This window comes from Meles meles, chromosome 15 (genome assembly GCF_922984935.1).
Source record: "Meles meles chromosome 15, mMelMel3.1 paternal haplotype, whole genome shotgun sequence".
In the NCBI taxonomy this organism is placed as follows: Eukaryota; Metazoa; Chordata; class Mammalia; order Carnivora; family Mustelidae; genus Meles; species Meles meles.
The window spans coordinates 186079-200851 of record NC_060080.1 but is presented as its reverse complement, the minus strand read 5'-3'; the positions used below and the strand labels follow the sequence as shown (position 1 = coordinate 200851).

The 14773-nt window shown below is 52.4% G+C and overlaps 1 protein-coding gene across 3 annotated transcripts in view; it reads left to right on the top strand.

Annotated features, from left to right (window-relative positions):
- Positions 1 to 122: 122 nt before the first annotated feature.
- SH3YL1 (SH3 and SYLF domain containing 1) overlaps positions 123 to 14773 on the top strand; it is a 34902-nt gene continuing 20251 nt past the window's right edge. The window contains exons 1-3 of one of the 3 annotated variants that reach the window (XM_045979214.1): positions 123 to 265; positions 1111 to 1236; positions 13258 to 13368. In XM_045979214.1, coding sequence (XP_045835170.1) covers positions 1122 to 1236; positions 13258 to 13368 — 226 coding nt within the window. In that variant the 5' untranslated portion in view covers positions 123 to 265; positions 1111 to 1121. Of the gene's footprint in view, positions 266 to 1107; positions 1237 to 13257; positions 13369 to 14773 lie in introns of all 3 variants that reach the window. The other 2 variants (XM_045979216.1, XM_045979215.1) reach the window with 2 other exon arrangements.

The following is a 14773-nucleotide window of genomic DNA, read 5'->3' as shown; positions in this document are numbered from 1 at the left end:
AGGACTGTCCCCCGTCGCCCCGCACCGCGATCCGGGGGTGAGCCGAGCCCGCCGCGCCCCGAGATCCCGCCGGCCCCGCCCGCCGCCCTCACCCGCCCCCTCACCTGCCCAGGTGCGCCCCGCCCGCCGCCCTCACCCGCCCCCTCACCTGCCCAGGTGCGCCCCGCCCGCGCCGCCTGCCCCGGGGCGGCCCCAGCGCGCCGCCCTTCCTGTCGGCGGCGGCTGTGCGCGGTCGGGGCGCCGGGGGCACGGCTCGGGGTCGCCAGTGAGTACGGGTGGGGCGAGGCCGGCGGCCCGGGACTGGGGTCGCCCCTTCCCCCGGACTCGGGCCAGGGTGCGTCGGGGACGCGCGTCCGCTCGCAGGTCGCCCCGGACGGGAGGGACCGGCCCGGCTGCGGGGGACCCCGGGAGGGCCAGCCTCGGGGGCGGCGGGCGCGCTGGGGGCGGGGCGGGACGTGCACCTGCGGCCGCGGCCGGTTCCCCCGTGTCCGCTGCGCGGGGTCCGGCCCGGGGCTGCGTGGGAAGGAGGACGCGGCCCGGAGTCCGGGTCCGACGGGAGGCGACGGGGTGACCGGGTTCTTCTGCCTCCGGGACACGCGTGTCCCGCGTTCTCGTCCTCGGGGCTGTTGTCGCGGAGGCCTGGGCCCGACGCGCCCGGACTTGGGAGGCCACTCGGGCCCGCGCCCTCCGGACAAAGCGGCGTCCCGGCGCCTCCCGGCCCGTGCGGCTGCGCTGGTGTCCGCCGGGGTGTCCGCCGGGGGCCGTGCCGGACGTGAGGGCAGCGGGGTGGCCGCGACCTCCGCCCCCCGCCTCGCTGGACCGCGGAGAACCGGCTGTTGGGTCGGCGCGTTCGGTTCGAGCAGACTGGCCCGGGGAGACGCTGAAGAGCGGGGTCCGTCCCTGCTGGTCCGGAGCGATCCGGTGCCGCGACCCGCGGAAGAGAACGTGGCCTTCGGGGAGCTGGTGTGCCCCGGCCCGGCTGTGCCCCGGCTGTGCCCCCGCCCGGCCGCACTCGTCCTTCCACCCGCTGCCTCGTTTGCGAACGTCGTGGTCAGACGCGGTCCTGCGAGTTAACCCGAAGCGGGTTTTAACATGTTGTTTCTTGAGAAGAGCCGTGGTTTATGCCTGCAGCCGCGCTGGGAGAGATGAAGGGAGGGAACGTCCAGGGTCCCCTCAGCTGGAAGCCGCATTCTCTGTCCGGCATCTGCAGCCTGGCCCCGGCGACAGAGGCGCAGGGTACACTCATGTTCCGGGTTCCAGCGGCCACTTTGCTTTATGGACTAGGAAGGGAGGCTGCTGATGTGACCAGAGAGACTGGATTTGATTTCTGGACTGACAAGTTCCGTCCCCTGGAGTCAAAGGAAGTAGTTAACCAAGGCCGCAGAAAGCGTAGAATCCACTTGAGAAACAATGTCCCGAGTTGTGGGGCAGTGGCAGGGGCCTTCAGGACGGCGCGGTTGTACTAAGGCTTCTGAGCCAAGGGCAATATGCCAAAACTTCCTTAAAAATTACGGAGATGTATGAAGTTTCCTTTGACTGAAACTGAATCTAATTATCCTGTATATTTCCTTAGCAGCATTCCAGTTCCATTAGTTCTGGTTAGGGTTTTATCAATTCAGTGAATTAACCTTTATTTCATGTAAGTTATAAGGCTTCATATTTTGGTCGATAATGGGCATTTGGAAAACCATTTCTAAACTTCGAACCTTTTTCTGTAGGTGCTTCTCATAGCTTTGTTGGTACTTGTTGATAGGAAGGAAAATCTGGGGAGCCCTGGCCTGGGGAAGTGGGTGCAGGGTGCTTAACCGTGGTCAGTTTCTCTCCCCAGGTGGCAAGTTAACCCTAACCCCTAGTTCATTACCGATGATTAATATGTAAATCATTTCCACAGCTTAAGCTCCTTTCAAGCTTTTGAGGTTTCCAAAGTAAAAATTTTCTTCCCAGTATTTTAGAAACTTAATTCAAAATAAAATTGCCTTATTAAGAACATTTTCAGATGTTTTAATCACTTTTTAAAGAAAATTTTAAGCTAAGTTTCTTAGCTCGAGGTTTGGCAGCCATTTGCTCTCAGGAGGAAACTCGAGTGTTCTTAGAGAATTGGCTTCGCCTTGGGATTCAAGAGACTCAAAACTTTTATGAATGTTCAGATGCTAACTCTGATTTAAAAGGTAAAAGCCTGTTTCGTCATGACCTCAGGGTCAGATTGATGCCAACCTCCCGAGCAGATGGTGCTCTGCATCCCGTATGGCGCAGGAGAGAAGAGGGTGGGCCGTGCCTTGATGCTGAGGACAGGAACCAGGAACAGAGGGTTATGTCTAAAGTGTTATTGTTGTTTGTTGACGCTGACAGAGAAATTCACTGTACACACTATGACCAGGCAGTATGACTTCATCAGAAATATAATAAAATCTGTGCTGAAACAACGTATCTGGAGTCTCGTGTAGTTCAGCTGAACCCGAAGGCCTCCTGGCCGTGACCGGGCTGGTGACCCCCAGTGTACAGGGCTTAGAGACCCACTCTGTGGTGTGCAGGCCCTGCAGGCGAGATCTGAATTCCCAAGTCCATAGCCCCCTTTCCGTGTTTACAGAAAAGGCTGCGATCTTTCCCCACAGCAGGATGTTTGCAACAGCGGCTCTCAACTGTGGAATTTGCTTACTTGACTGGCTCAGTTCTGCTTGCTTGATAGGGTTCACAGCGGAAAGTCTTCTGGGGATAAGATTTATGTACTGTTTACCAAGTTTTAGTTGCATGTGTCAGAAAAGCTGATCCAAATTGGCTTTAGCAGAAAGGGAAAACGTGCTGGGCCAAGTGACTGGGTAGTCCTGAACTGCTGTGGCTTTAGCTGTTCCCTCGTCCTGGGCTCCGGCTGGGCCAGCAGAGCCCCGATTCTCTCTGCAGCTCTGGGGCAGTGCCCTTCTGCATGGCTGTGCTCTCAGGCTCTCCCCTTGTGGTGACAAAATCTTGGAGCAAGTCCAAAGGGATGTGCCTGAAGAGAGGAATTCCAGCAGCTCTGTACAAGCCCTTGGTGAGATGCTGATGGGTCAGCTTTGGTTTGAAGCTCTGCTGTGGCCCAAGATTTGTTCTGATTTGCACAGTTGGGTCACCTGCTCCATCCTCAGTGAAAGAGGCAAACCGTGCTGGCTCTGAAATGAGACAGGTATTCAGGAGGAGCAGGAACACATTTCTGCCCCAGTTTGCTAATCCAATTCAGGAAGTTGTCGTGAGCGTCCAGACGTACCACGAGGCACTGCAGGGCACAGATCCGTCCACCTCCTGCTTCTGGCTTGTAGTTTAGTGGTGCAAAAAGAAGAAGTTGGGAGCACAAAGGAAGTAGGAAGGGAAGACAGTTGGGTGGGTGTGAGCTTCAAAGCAGAAACGCAAGTGTTGAGAATACGCAAGCGTGTCCGGAGCCCTGGTTTTCGGTCCGATGTCTGTCTCTGCCTTCTCCCTGGAGGAAGTCGTGTTTCAGGCCAATGCCAGGTCTGGGCTAGCACTGCCCACTCAGATTTGCTTTGGATCTTCAGGTACCACTGACCCTGGAGATGCCGCTGAGCTGCCCCTTGCTGTATGCGCAAGGCTCTGACAGTCCCGGCCCAGAGGACAGTGCAGGTCCTCCCGTGCCCTCCGGTGCCTCCTGGGCTGGCAGCAGCTTCGTGGGGTGAGCCCTGTTGGCACTGGGCATGCAGGGGGCTGCAGCCCTGGTCTCATGGCCATCAGACCCCCTTGGGTTTCCTTCCCTGTTCTTGTCCTCCCGTTCTGTAGAGGATGTGGGAAGGGCTACGTGAAGGCACCATGAACTTGTCCCTTGTTTCCCTCTGGCCCTCCTCTCTCGTGAGGTCTGGGAAATATTATAACATCTGAGAGGCAGAGAAATGTTCTATTATTCAGCACATTTTTTATCTAAATCCATTGGATTTTGTATGTATATGAACTCTGTCTAGTCCTCACAGGGATTTGACCTCTAATTCCCAAAAGCTGTACAAATACTTTATACAGTTAACACGCGTGTCGGGTGTCGGTGTCCAGCCTTGGGGGTCCAGGTGTCCCGAAGGAGGGGCGGTGTCGGCAAGAGGAATGAGAGGCCAGACAGTGAGTTCTGGTCAGTAGTCAGGCATCTCCGGTTTATTGCCATTCCGTGAGTGTCTTATGTAGGTAGCTTACTTGGGGCAGGGGGTTACTTTCATGCAAAGGACATCAAAGGACTCAAGCACTCATCAAGTAATTTCTCTTTGTTCAGCACGTGTTATTCTAGTTAAGCTATAATGGGTACAGGCTGGCGCCGGGGATAGGGGACAGGGTCTTGCTTCTTGAGTAATCATGTCCCTCAGAAAGCCATGGGAGGTAGCACAAATATGTGCTTTGGGGGAACTTATTCTGGGGTCTGCAGGAAAACAGGGTATAGGTTAATGGAAAACGAGAAGCTGTCTGGAGAAACTAAGTATATAGGAGAGAAGTAGGGACGAAAAGGCATTCCCTTTGCAGCAGGCAGGGTGTGTATCAGTGACTCGGCTGTGAAAGCCTTGGACAGACGTCAGCCCAGGGAGGAAACCGGCTATAGCAGCGCACATCTGAAGTTCTCCAGGGTCGGTGGTGCAGAATAATTCACCTCCTTGAGGCTGCTCCGGCCCGCAGGCCTGAGAGATGTTTGCGGCAGATTAGCAAGGGGATCTTTATTTGAGAGAGATACGGGACTGAGAGGAAAAGGCAGAGACTATCTGGCCATGCTTATCTCCCCGGCGATCTGGCCCTCGGCAGGATTAGGCCTGCAGCAGTTCAAACCCGAACCTAGTGGGGCAGCGCCCTCCACCAGGCCTCCCGGCTCCCAGCAGTCGGCCGCTTTACCGCGTGTAGTTAGGGCGTGTGCTGGAGATGCCGCAGGTGGTTAGATAGTCAGAGTACGTACCCCATGCGCTTGCCTTGTTGGGGAGGAGACGTACAAGAAAGACTAGGATAGGCAGACGGGTGACAGGGCGGACAGACAGATCCGTAGATGCAGACAGGCAGGAGTCCCTGGCTGACCGATATGACAGACACAGGTGCAGAGAGATGTGTGTGGTTGACCTACAGCGCAAGGATATGGGCTGCGGTGCAGACTAAAGATGATGGGAAACTCGGGTGTAAGCAATGGGGAGCCATCCTCTTCGCCGTTACTTCCACGGAACATTTCTGTGGAGAAGTGACCATAGGGGCTCAGGACGAGGAACTGAGAGACCAGGCAGGAGGCTTGGAATAGCTACCATGAGAACTGGTCATCTTTGGGCCAGGCTGGTGGTGAAGAGGAGGAAAGGGTGGGGACCGGGGGACAAGGGGACTGTGGCGAGCGACTGCGGAGGAGGCCCGGCGCCTGGCTCTTCACCCTTTCCTGCGGGTGGATCAAGGCCGTGCCCGCTGCCGTGGTGGCTGCCGGGTCCTCAAGAGAACCCAGAAACCAGCCCCGGGGTCAGGTGTGTCTCTGGGCTCCGCAGGTCACTGCCTGGTTGGCGGGAGCCCCGGTGGAGAAGCTCTGCAGCCCCAGGAAGGACAGCCCCGGAGGCAGTAGGAGACGGAAGGCTGTCTTGCCAACCCACAGCCGTGTTCCTGCTCCGACGGCCTGTCCCTGCGCTCCACGCCGAGGGGTGTGTGGAATGGTTTCACTTAGAAGCAGCATTTTAAGTTGGTCTTGAAGAATGAGTTACATTTCAAGAGGCCAGAGGTTGGCCATGGTTTTCCTTAAAGGGCCGGATAGTACATATATTAGGGTAAACAGGCCAAGAAACAAAATTTGAGATTCTGTGTAGACACTTCCACAACAAGACAGAAAACAATGACCACAGTTTTGTTAGCTGATAAAAAGTGAAGTATAATAATTGAGAAATTTTCTTTGTAATGCAAGTCTTGTGAGGAGTCAGATGTGATTATGTGGGAACATGTTGCTACTTGAGGTTCAAAGTTAACGTTCCTCATCGTCAAAGTAAATCACACATGTTCAGCCAGAACTGATCTTACCGGTGAGATTGTGTTTTCTCACGAAATATTATTATCCTTTTGGTTTAATTTGCTTAACTGTTAAAAATTTAAATGTCTTCTTATCTCCCGATGGTGGCTGGACTTGGCCCAGGGCCACTGTTGGCCGACCCCTGGGGGGAGGGGTCCCTTACCCGTTTCCTGCCCCTCACCTCCCAGGGGGCCCTTCCGTTGGGCTCCGGCATCAGCAGCAGCATCCCTTAGGGTATGACTCCTTTCAGGCAGGCACAGGTGTGGCCATGGGAGGGACATCGCCAGAGACAGAAAGGGGTCAGCAGCGTGGCGAGAGGACGCGGGAGGAGCCCACCCAGCCACAGGCGCAAGAGAGGCCCCTGTGCTCGGAAACCAGAGCTGCACAGCTCCAGCCCCCGGACGCCAACCGCAGGCCCGCGGCACCGGCTGCGCACGGCCCGGGAGAACACGGCCATCCTCTCCGAGGAGTGCGCCCTCTGCCAAACCCGCCCTGGGCGCCATCCAGGGCGAGTCACTCTCACGGCCCACTGCCCACTGCTGTTGCGGTGCCTCCCGGCTGGCCCTGGCCGAGCTCCGGCTCTGGGGGGCGGGGGAGTTGCCGGGAGCGGCGGAGCTCGGGCACCGAGGACAGCACGGGGTAGGGCCCTGGAGCTCCCCGTCGCGTTCAGGGCGCGCTGAGACGGGTCGTTGGTGTGGAGAAGGTGCATCTTTTTAGATGTTCTGCGTTTAATAGGCAAAGCTGCCGCTTGGCTCCTCGCAGAAGGACTTGCGCTACTGTGTGAGGGAGCCCGGCACCGAGGGCCATGGCAGAGGCGGGATCGCACTCGTGTCGGCGCCCACGTCCCCGCCTCTCCGGACCCGTGAAGGGACAGCACCACGCGGGACAAGCCGCATCTTGAGTCCGAGAACGAAAGTCGCAGGAGCTGCCCCACCGTCTGTCTAATCCAGAGAGCAGAGTGAGGTTGGAAACGTGGAGAGACGGTGGTATGAGTGCGTGGAAAGCCTCCATCTCCGTGGCTCAGCCCCACAAGAACCACCTCTCCTTCGGGGGCCGCGGTCCAGTGTGCGTGCTGGGTCCGGGCCGCTCTCCCCGGGCGCTGACCCGGGACGTTCTGTCCACCCCCTCGGGGCTGCGACAGGACAGGACAGGGCAGGACAGGAGAGGAGAGGAGGGGAGAGGAGAGGAAAGGAGAGCCTCTGGGACAAAAAGACCCACGTGGGCGGCAGCCGTCCCTGCCACACAGAACCTCTGGGCGCTGCTGGTCCGTCCTGTGACAGGTGCCCTGCACTGCCCCGTCTCCGGCCGCACAGGAGTGAGGAACTCAGACACCCTGTCCGGTTATAATGCGAGTGACAGCCGGGGCGTGTACCTTAGGGACAGGCGACTCTGTGGTGGTTCTCCAGTTACGTCTCCCGACTCACACCCCCTCTCCCCCGCAGCCACCAAGAGGGAGACGAAGCCACTGCCCTCACAGTGCTCACCTGTGGCTTTTAACTCCTATCCGCGGCCCGTCCTGTCCTGGAGATGTGGAAAACTGGAGGCTGGATCGCCCCTTGCCATATTTGTACGTTCTAGATCACGGGGCATACAAAAAACAATGGTATGTCATTACTGCGTCAGCTGGAGTCATGGCTAAAAACTACTTCCATACAATGGACTTTAAAGCCCCCAATGTCTTTGTAACTATGGAAATTGGAATTTGTCTAGTTTGTATTTTTTCTGAGACCCTCTAAATCCAAACTGTATAATCAAAGCATTAATAATAGGACAGATTTAAAGGTTACTAGGAAGTTGACATAATTTTGAACGGTTGTCTTAAGATTGCTTCCCTCTATGAAAGTTGCACACTTCTGAAGATCGTTCTGTGTTCATCTCTGTGCTTAGAAGGAACCATTGCCAACAAAAGGAGCAGTCCCAGAAGACTATCAGCTTTCAGCATCTCGGTACGGTCATGAGGATGGGGTAGTTTCATTTCTAAATAAGTACATGACTGAGAAGATGAGGAGTAACTCTCTATTCGCTCCTAAAACTCAGATTCCAGAACTATCTGGGTCACCCAAATGCAAACCGTAACAAAAGTGTTGAGTGTGCAGCTTCCGACCCAGTCCCCCCCGGATTCATTCGTGACTGGTTGCCTGTGTGTGCGGGGCGGGGGGCCAGGGGTCTCCGTGTGCACAAGAGAGTGTAAATGGTGAGCGCAGCGTTTCTGCTTTTCCATGCACATTCACGCAACGAATGTCGCTGGCCCTGCGAGGTCGGGTTCGAAATGATAGACAACTTATGGGGTCATTATCCGAAATACAACGTTTGCAGCAGGGGTCATAAGGTGCCACGAATACTGCAAGTATTTAATTACGTAATATTCAGCTTCTGCCGCCTGGTCTTCATCACACAGTACTTCAGACCCACAAGGGACTACGGAGGACGACGTAATTGACACGCACGGCCCAGTACATAGTGAAGGGAGAAAAGTACAAGCCTCTCCCAGGACCACCCCACCCCCGAATCAGATAGCATTATACTTTGATTATACATGTGTATATTTTATACATAAATTTTACACACAAATATATGTATTTTGTGATAAATTTTATATTTTATATATCTATTTTATATAAAACATATTCTTATTTTTGTTCATGCCCAGAACATTGCCGTGAATGTTACGATGCTCCGTATGTCTTCATGGGGCTTGTGTTTCTGTTGTTCCCGCTGGCCCGCCCTGGGGCGTGTCTGCCGGTTGGTTGGTGTCTGTGGCAACGGGCTGGAGGGCCACACCGGACCGTACTGATTCAGCCTCTTCTTCAGGGAAATTGTGTCCTTCCCTGAGTCTGTGTGTTTCTATGTATTCTTGTTCGTTTGCTCAGGGGGGCACTGCCTCAGCGGCCCCTCTGCACGCGTGGTGCTGGCTCCGGGCGCCACACACTGGCGGGGGCTGATCCGTTCTGTGGAGGGCTAACCCCCTCCTGGGCCCACGGGGCCCCTTCTCCTGGCTCTCGGGCTTGTGGGGCCCGTAGGTGCTCCACACCTACACTCCACACTCCAGCGGCCCCGCTGTCCTCCCTCCTCTGTGTCCCACAAGGGAACTCATCGCTGGATTCGGGTCCACCCACCCAGGTAGCCTAGGGCGAGCTCCCCTTGGGACCTTAGTTATATCTGCAAAGACCTTTTCCCGCACAAGGTCCCATTCTCAGGGTTCAGGTGGACACGGATTTGGGGGCAGCATTGAACTCACCACGGCCTCAGTGAGCACACCTGGGGACCTTTACCCGTGGCTTCAGCTGGGAGTGGCGTAGGCGGGTTGTAGGGACACCCCCCACCTGCCGTCCTCCCTGGGCCTCCTCTTTCTGTCAGGACCACACACGTGCTGGCCGACTGTCCCGCGCTGGCCGACTGGGGAGTGAGCACTGGTGACTCGCGATGGCCTTACGGGGCACGTCCAGCTTTTCAGGTGGTTGCCGGCCCCCGAGTTTTCCTCTCCTGTGAATCAGCTGATCGAACACTGTGCCCAGTTTTCCTTGTGCTCTTTGTGTTTTCACTGATTTTTAAAGATCTCTGTGCATTCCGAAGCCTAGATAGCGGCCCTTTCTACGCACGCCAGACGGCTTCCGGCCTCTCCCTGGTATCTTATTTCCAAATGTGCGTTGATACACTTTTTCTTGACTTTACTGTAGCTGAATGTATCTGTAGTTTCCTATTACTGTTGTGCGTTGTTCAGGGCAACCCTCCATTGCCCAGATAATAAAGATATTTTCCGTCCTTTTATCCTAAAAGTATTAAACGTTGCCTTTAGTATTAAGGCAATCAGGTATTGGATTTTTTTTGTGTATGATGTGATATTATAATCTAAATTTATTTTGTTTTTATTTGAATGACCAGTTGCTCCAGAATAATTTATTAAACCACCACGTCATATATTTTTAAGTACGTGAGTACATATATGAATGTATTTTCCTTGCTTTTGTCATGAAGGTGACATTTTTAAGTGCTGTGGGTTGTTCAGTAAGTTGTGTTGTGTATGTAAAAAATATTAGGTTCTTCCTATCCTATGCCAATGTAAGTTTGAGATGGACCAAATATTTAAGGTAAAATTGAAGCTCGGGAAGAGAACATGGAATATTGGCTGTATCGGTTTTGTTTTTGTTTTTGTCTTTAATCAAGGCCTTTTGTCACAGTGGTAGAAAGATGAAAATAGTAGGAAACCCAGAGAAATGTTGCCGTATAAATACAAATGCTGAAAACTTTAAATAATTTTTTTTAAAAAGCAAGTTGATACATAGACTTGCAACATGATTAAAATTATGGGCAAAAGGAGTATGGAACCAGAAAAAGTCAAAGTATATGAACAGAAAATATGCAAAACAGGAAATATAATCAAAAGAAAAATTTGCTAGTATTCAGATAAATTTAAATAAAATTTGTTGTCCTGTTTTTCTGATGTACAGACTTTGCCTTTCCCAGTGTCAGCCGTAGCAGTGGGGTTTTTATGTAATACTCAGTGGTTCTAAATGTGGGTGGTGTTTTGGGGTGCCAGTCAGTTAAACTTGGGTAGTATTTGGGGAGACAATTTGGCAATGTAATAAAAAGCTAACAGATTTTGAGTCTCTTTGATTCATCAGTTCCAACTTTTAGGGCCCTACCTGAAGACGGCTAAGGGCTGTATCTACAGAACTGAGAATGGAAAGGGCACACGTTAAGCAGCAGGGGTCAGGGAGCCTCAGGAGACAGTAGTGGGGCGGGGGGCGCCCAGAGTGGGAGTGGCCTTTCCCTCCGTGCTTGCAAGTGCATGCGTTTCCCTTTTTGCTCACAGTATTCTTATGCCATAATTTCTGATCATTTAAAAATACAGACTTTGTTGGTCAACCTTGGGCCTTTTGCACTATGAATTTGAAAAGTAATTCTCACGTAATTTCTGGGTCTTCATGGTTTGATTTTGGGCATTTCAAGTCATTGATGACTTTGGAGTTTACAACCGTCTGTTACATGAAGCGGGGCATGAATTTCCCCCAGAGATCACGAGTTATTGTGTAATACAGCCTTTCCACAATGATTTAAGGTTCTGTCTTTATTATGTAGTAAATTATTTTATATGTTCGTGTCAGTTTCTGAATTTTTTTATTTTGTAAAACTGGGTTTTCCGCCTGTTTTTGCCTCTAGGGTACAATGCGCAGGCGTCAGTATTCTGCAGCTTCTGGCAGAGCCTGTCCCCCTCCTCCTTCTTCTTTTACATACTTTTTCTCTATGTTCTCTGGCTTGTTTTTCCTGATGAACTTGGGAATCATTTCGTTTAGTTAGAGATACTTGTAAAACTTAGAAGAGAAGGTGAACTTGATTTCATGAAGACTAACGTAGAAAAAACCATAAGGGGCGTCTGGGTGGCTCAGTCCGTTAAGCGTCCGAGTTTGACTCGGGTCGTGACCCCGGGGGCCTGGCCTCGAGCCCCACAATGGGCTCCCTGCTCGGCGGGGAGTCTGCTTCCCCTCTCCCGCTCCCCCTGTTTGTGCTCCCTCTCAAGTCAATGGATCTTTAAAAAAATCTTAAAAATCTTAAAAAAAAAATCATAAGAAAATTCAAAAGACAAACAGCAAATCAATATTTGCGACTTATCTCTAGAAAACGATTAATTTCCTTACTTTACAAATGAGTAAGAAACAGAACAGCCTTCAGAGGTTTGACGGGACTGAAAGGTACTTGACGTTACCCGGCGAGTGAACGCATGCGGCGAGGTTCATGACAGAGAAACGTACTGTCACTTTCTGTAAACCCTAGAAACTGGCAAAATAGAGCCGGTGTCTGCTTGCACACGTGGGGCCCCCGGTGAGCGTGTCCAGGACCCCGGGGAGGAGGCCGGAGCCCCGAGGCCACCTCTTTGCCTGCCTGAAGGCACCTTCCAGCGCGGCTGGGGCCGGGACATCCGCCGGGGCCCGGGCTGCGCCGCACAAGAGAGACGCAGGCCCGGGGGGCCAGGGCAAGGGCGAGCCCAAGGTCTCTGCGAGGGGACCCCACAGATCCCCGTGTGTGCGGTGGAGCCCAGAGCCACCACCGGGGAGCCAGGAGGTGACCAGTGTTCAGTTCGGCGATGGAGGGGCCGCAGCTCCCACCATGGAGGGGGCGAGCACGAAGCCCCGAGGACGCTGTGGAGCCTCGAGAGCCCCACCGCAGTTGCCGGGCGCCCGTCCCCAGTCCCTGACAAGCACCCAGGCTCCCGCGAAAGCAGGCCTTGGGGAGACTGAGCTGACGCGTGACTCCCGGCACTGCCTGCTGCCACGGGCTCGGCCCCAGAGACCACGACAGAGCCTGGACACTCCATGTGGCCGTATTCACCGGGCCGGCAACCGCCCAGTTGCGCTAGCAGTGGGTGGAAACAAGAACATCTAACCCATGACCAGGAGAAGGATCTGTCAAAAGCAGATCCTGAAAGGCCAGAGATGATGCAATTATCAGACGAGGATAAAAAAAAAAAACACACTTTTTAAAAAATATGCTCAAGTATTTGAAGAACAACCAAAATCTATTGAGAACAGAAATGGAAAGAGCCAAAGCAAGTGAACTTTCAGAGCTGAAAACGTCGTCTTTGTAATAAAAAAGGCGTTTGACCGCCTGAGCCACAGACTGGACTTAGAGCCTCGTGGTCTCCTTGGCTCTTCGGATTCCTTGTCCCGTGAGAAAGGGCCACCCGTCCCCACAGACTTCGGCTCTGGGAGGGTTGTCTGTGCACGGCACAAACCCGTGCTTTCGTGACTCGAGGACACCCAGACTAGCCTGAAAGTTGGGGCTGTGCACACATAGGAGTGGTCGTCACTTCCCGAGTCTCAGAATTTTACCCACAAGGAGAATCTATGCAGATAGTTCAGTGTTTTGACAAAAATATCCAGATAAATTTTGTATTTTTTATTATACACAGTTGTAAGTTACATCTTTTGTTAATTCTTCAAATTTTAATGTCTTTTAACTGGTATTGCGGTGAGCTAAGAATTACAGAGAGCAGACACATAATTAGGAGATTGGACCAGACTTTGTTTAAGATCTTTTAGAATCCCGGGATTTTATAATTTCTGGGGTTTTGAGAATTTAGGGTTTCCCAATCTCAGAGTGAATTTACTTTATTAAGAGAACAGAGATGAGACAATAATTTGAGGGTCTCCAGGTCACTTATTTTGTCCAGAAGGATGGAATTGGTCAATGCTCAATGGTGCGTGAGAAAAACTGAAATCATAATAAATTTCTAACTCCTGTTTACTAGATTTTTTTCATGAAAATCTCCTTTTTTAATCTTTCAGTGAATAATCCTATACCTTCCAATTTGAAATCGGAAGCAAAAAAGGCTGCTAAAATTCTAAGAGAATTCACGGAAATAACTTCCAGAAACGGACCTGATAAGATCATTCCTGGTAAATGAAACATGTGCCTCTTGCTTCTCTGTGTTGCGTTGTGTTAGTTGCTTGGTGCGCTCAGACGGAGGCCCCAGGAGCCGCAGGCCCTCAGGGCACTGCTTTCCTCTTAGCTGGTCTGCCGGCTGGGCTCCTGGGGCGCCTGCCCTCGCCTACCCTCCGCCCCCGTGGACGCCCCGCCTCCTCCTTGTAGTGCCCACTTGGGCTTACCCAAACGCCCCTGTCATCAGTTTTTGAGGCCTTTACAAGCTTATCTTGCAGAATCACTAGCCAATCTCACAAACCAGTTTTAACCTTGGGTTTTGTTTTTTTTTTTTTTTTGAGGTCAGGTATTGACGTTTTGTAGGGGTTGGAGAAGACGTGAATCGATCATTCCTAACCCAGCTGTGTGCAAGGTTCTTGGATCATTAAAATAACAGCGCCTCTAACCCCCACCCCACAAACCTGCTGAATCACGCCCTGGGAGCCCAGGGAGCCCAGTGGCCTGGGCTGGATTGTGGGAACGCAGGGGGCCAGAGGCTTTTGGGAACCAGCCGCTCCCAGTTATTCCTATGGGGTGGTTGTTCACGGAGCAGAGATTCATATGCAACTAGCTTGGGGACAGCTTCAGGCTGCTTTCCCTCTTAATTAATCATGGGCCTGGGAAACTGATCCTGCATCACAAAACGAATTTAACTTCCTTTTTTAAAACTAGTTTAATTTCTTACAACAGATTTTTAAAAAGTTGTTTAGCAGAACTTTAAATGTTAAAAAAGTCTAATTTGTTGTAATATTATTATATTTAATATATAATACTATTTATTATTATTATTATTATTATTATTATTATTTGGGTCTGGACACTACACTCCCATCATGAAGACAGTGCTCTGAGGAGCCTTGCTACCCCACATGCAGACTGGACCAGCAGCTGGACATCACCTGGGGGCTTGTTAAAAATGCAGGACCTCAAGGCCCCACTGAGGCCCAAGGAGTCAGAATCTGCATTTTTCACAGGATCTCCAGTGAGCTGTCTGCATTGGTAAAAGGGGAACCAGCTGTGGCTCTGAGACCCAGGTTCTGCTGTCTGCAGGACGCCCTTGCTGGCTTTCTCCTTCATACTTGGTTCCATATGGATCGCATTTCCTTTAAAACAGTAACCTGGTTTTATGAGTTATTTTGTCAATTAATTGATATTTCCAAATTATGTGTCCTGCTAGTGCACGTCGACTAAAAGAATCTCACCCTGTGTCCCACCGGTTGCAGCGTTGCGGGCGTATCTGGGCTTTGGTTCTGTGGGCGTTGGAAACAGCGCGGGGGCGGACTAGGAGAGCGATCGATCGGACCCTGCAGCGCCGGCGAGCGTCCTTTGGCTCACCGGTGCCGCTGAGACAGTCCTGAGAAGCCTGGGGTCCTGTCCGTCAGA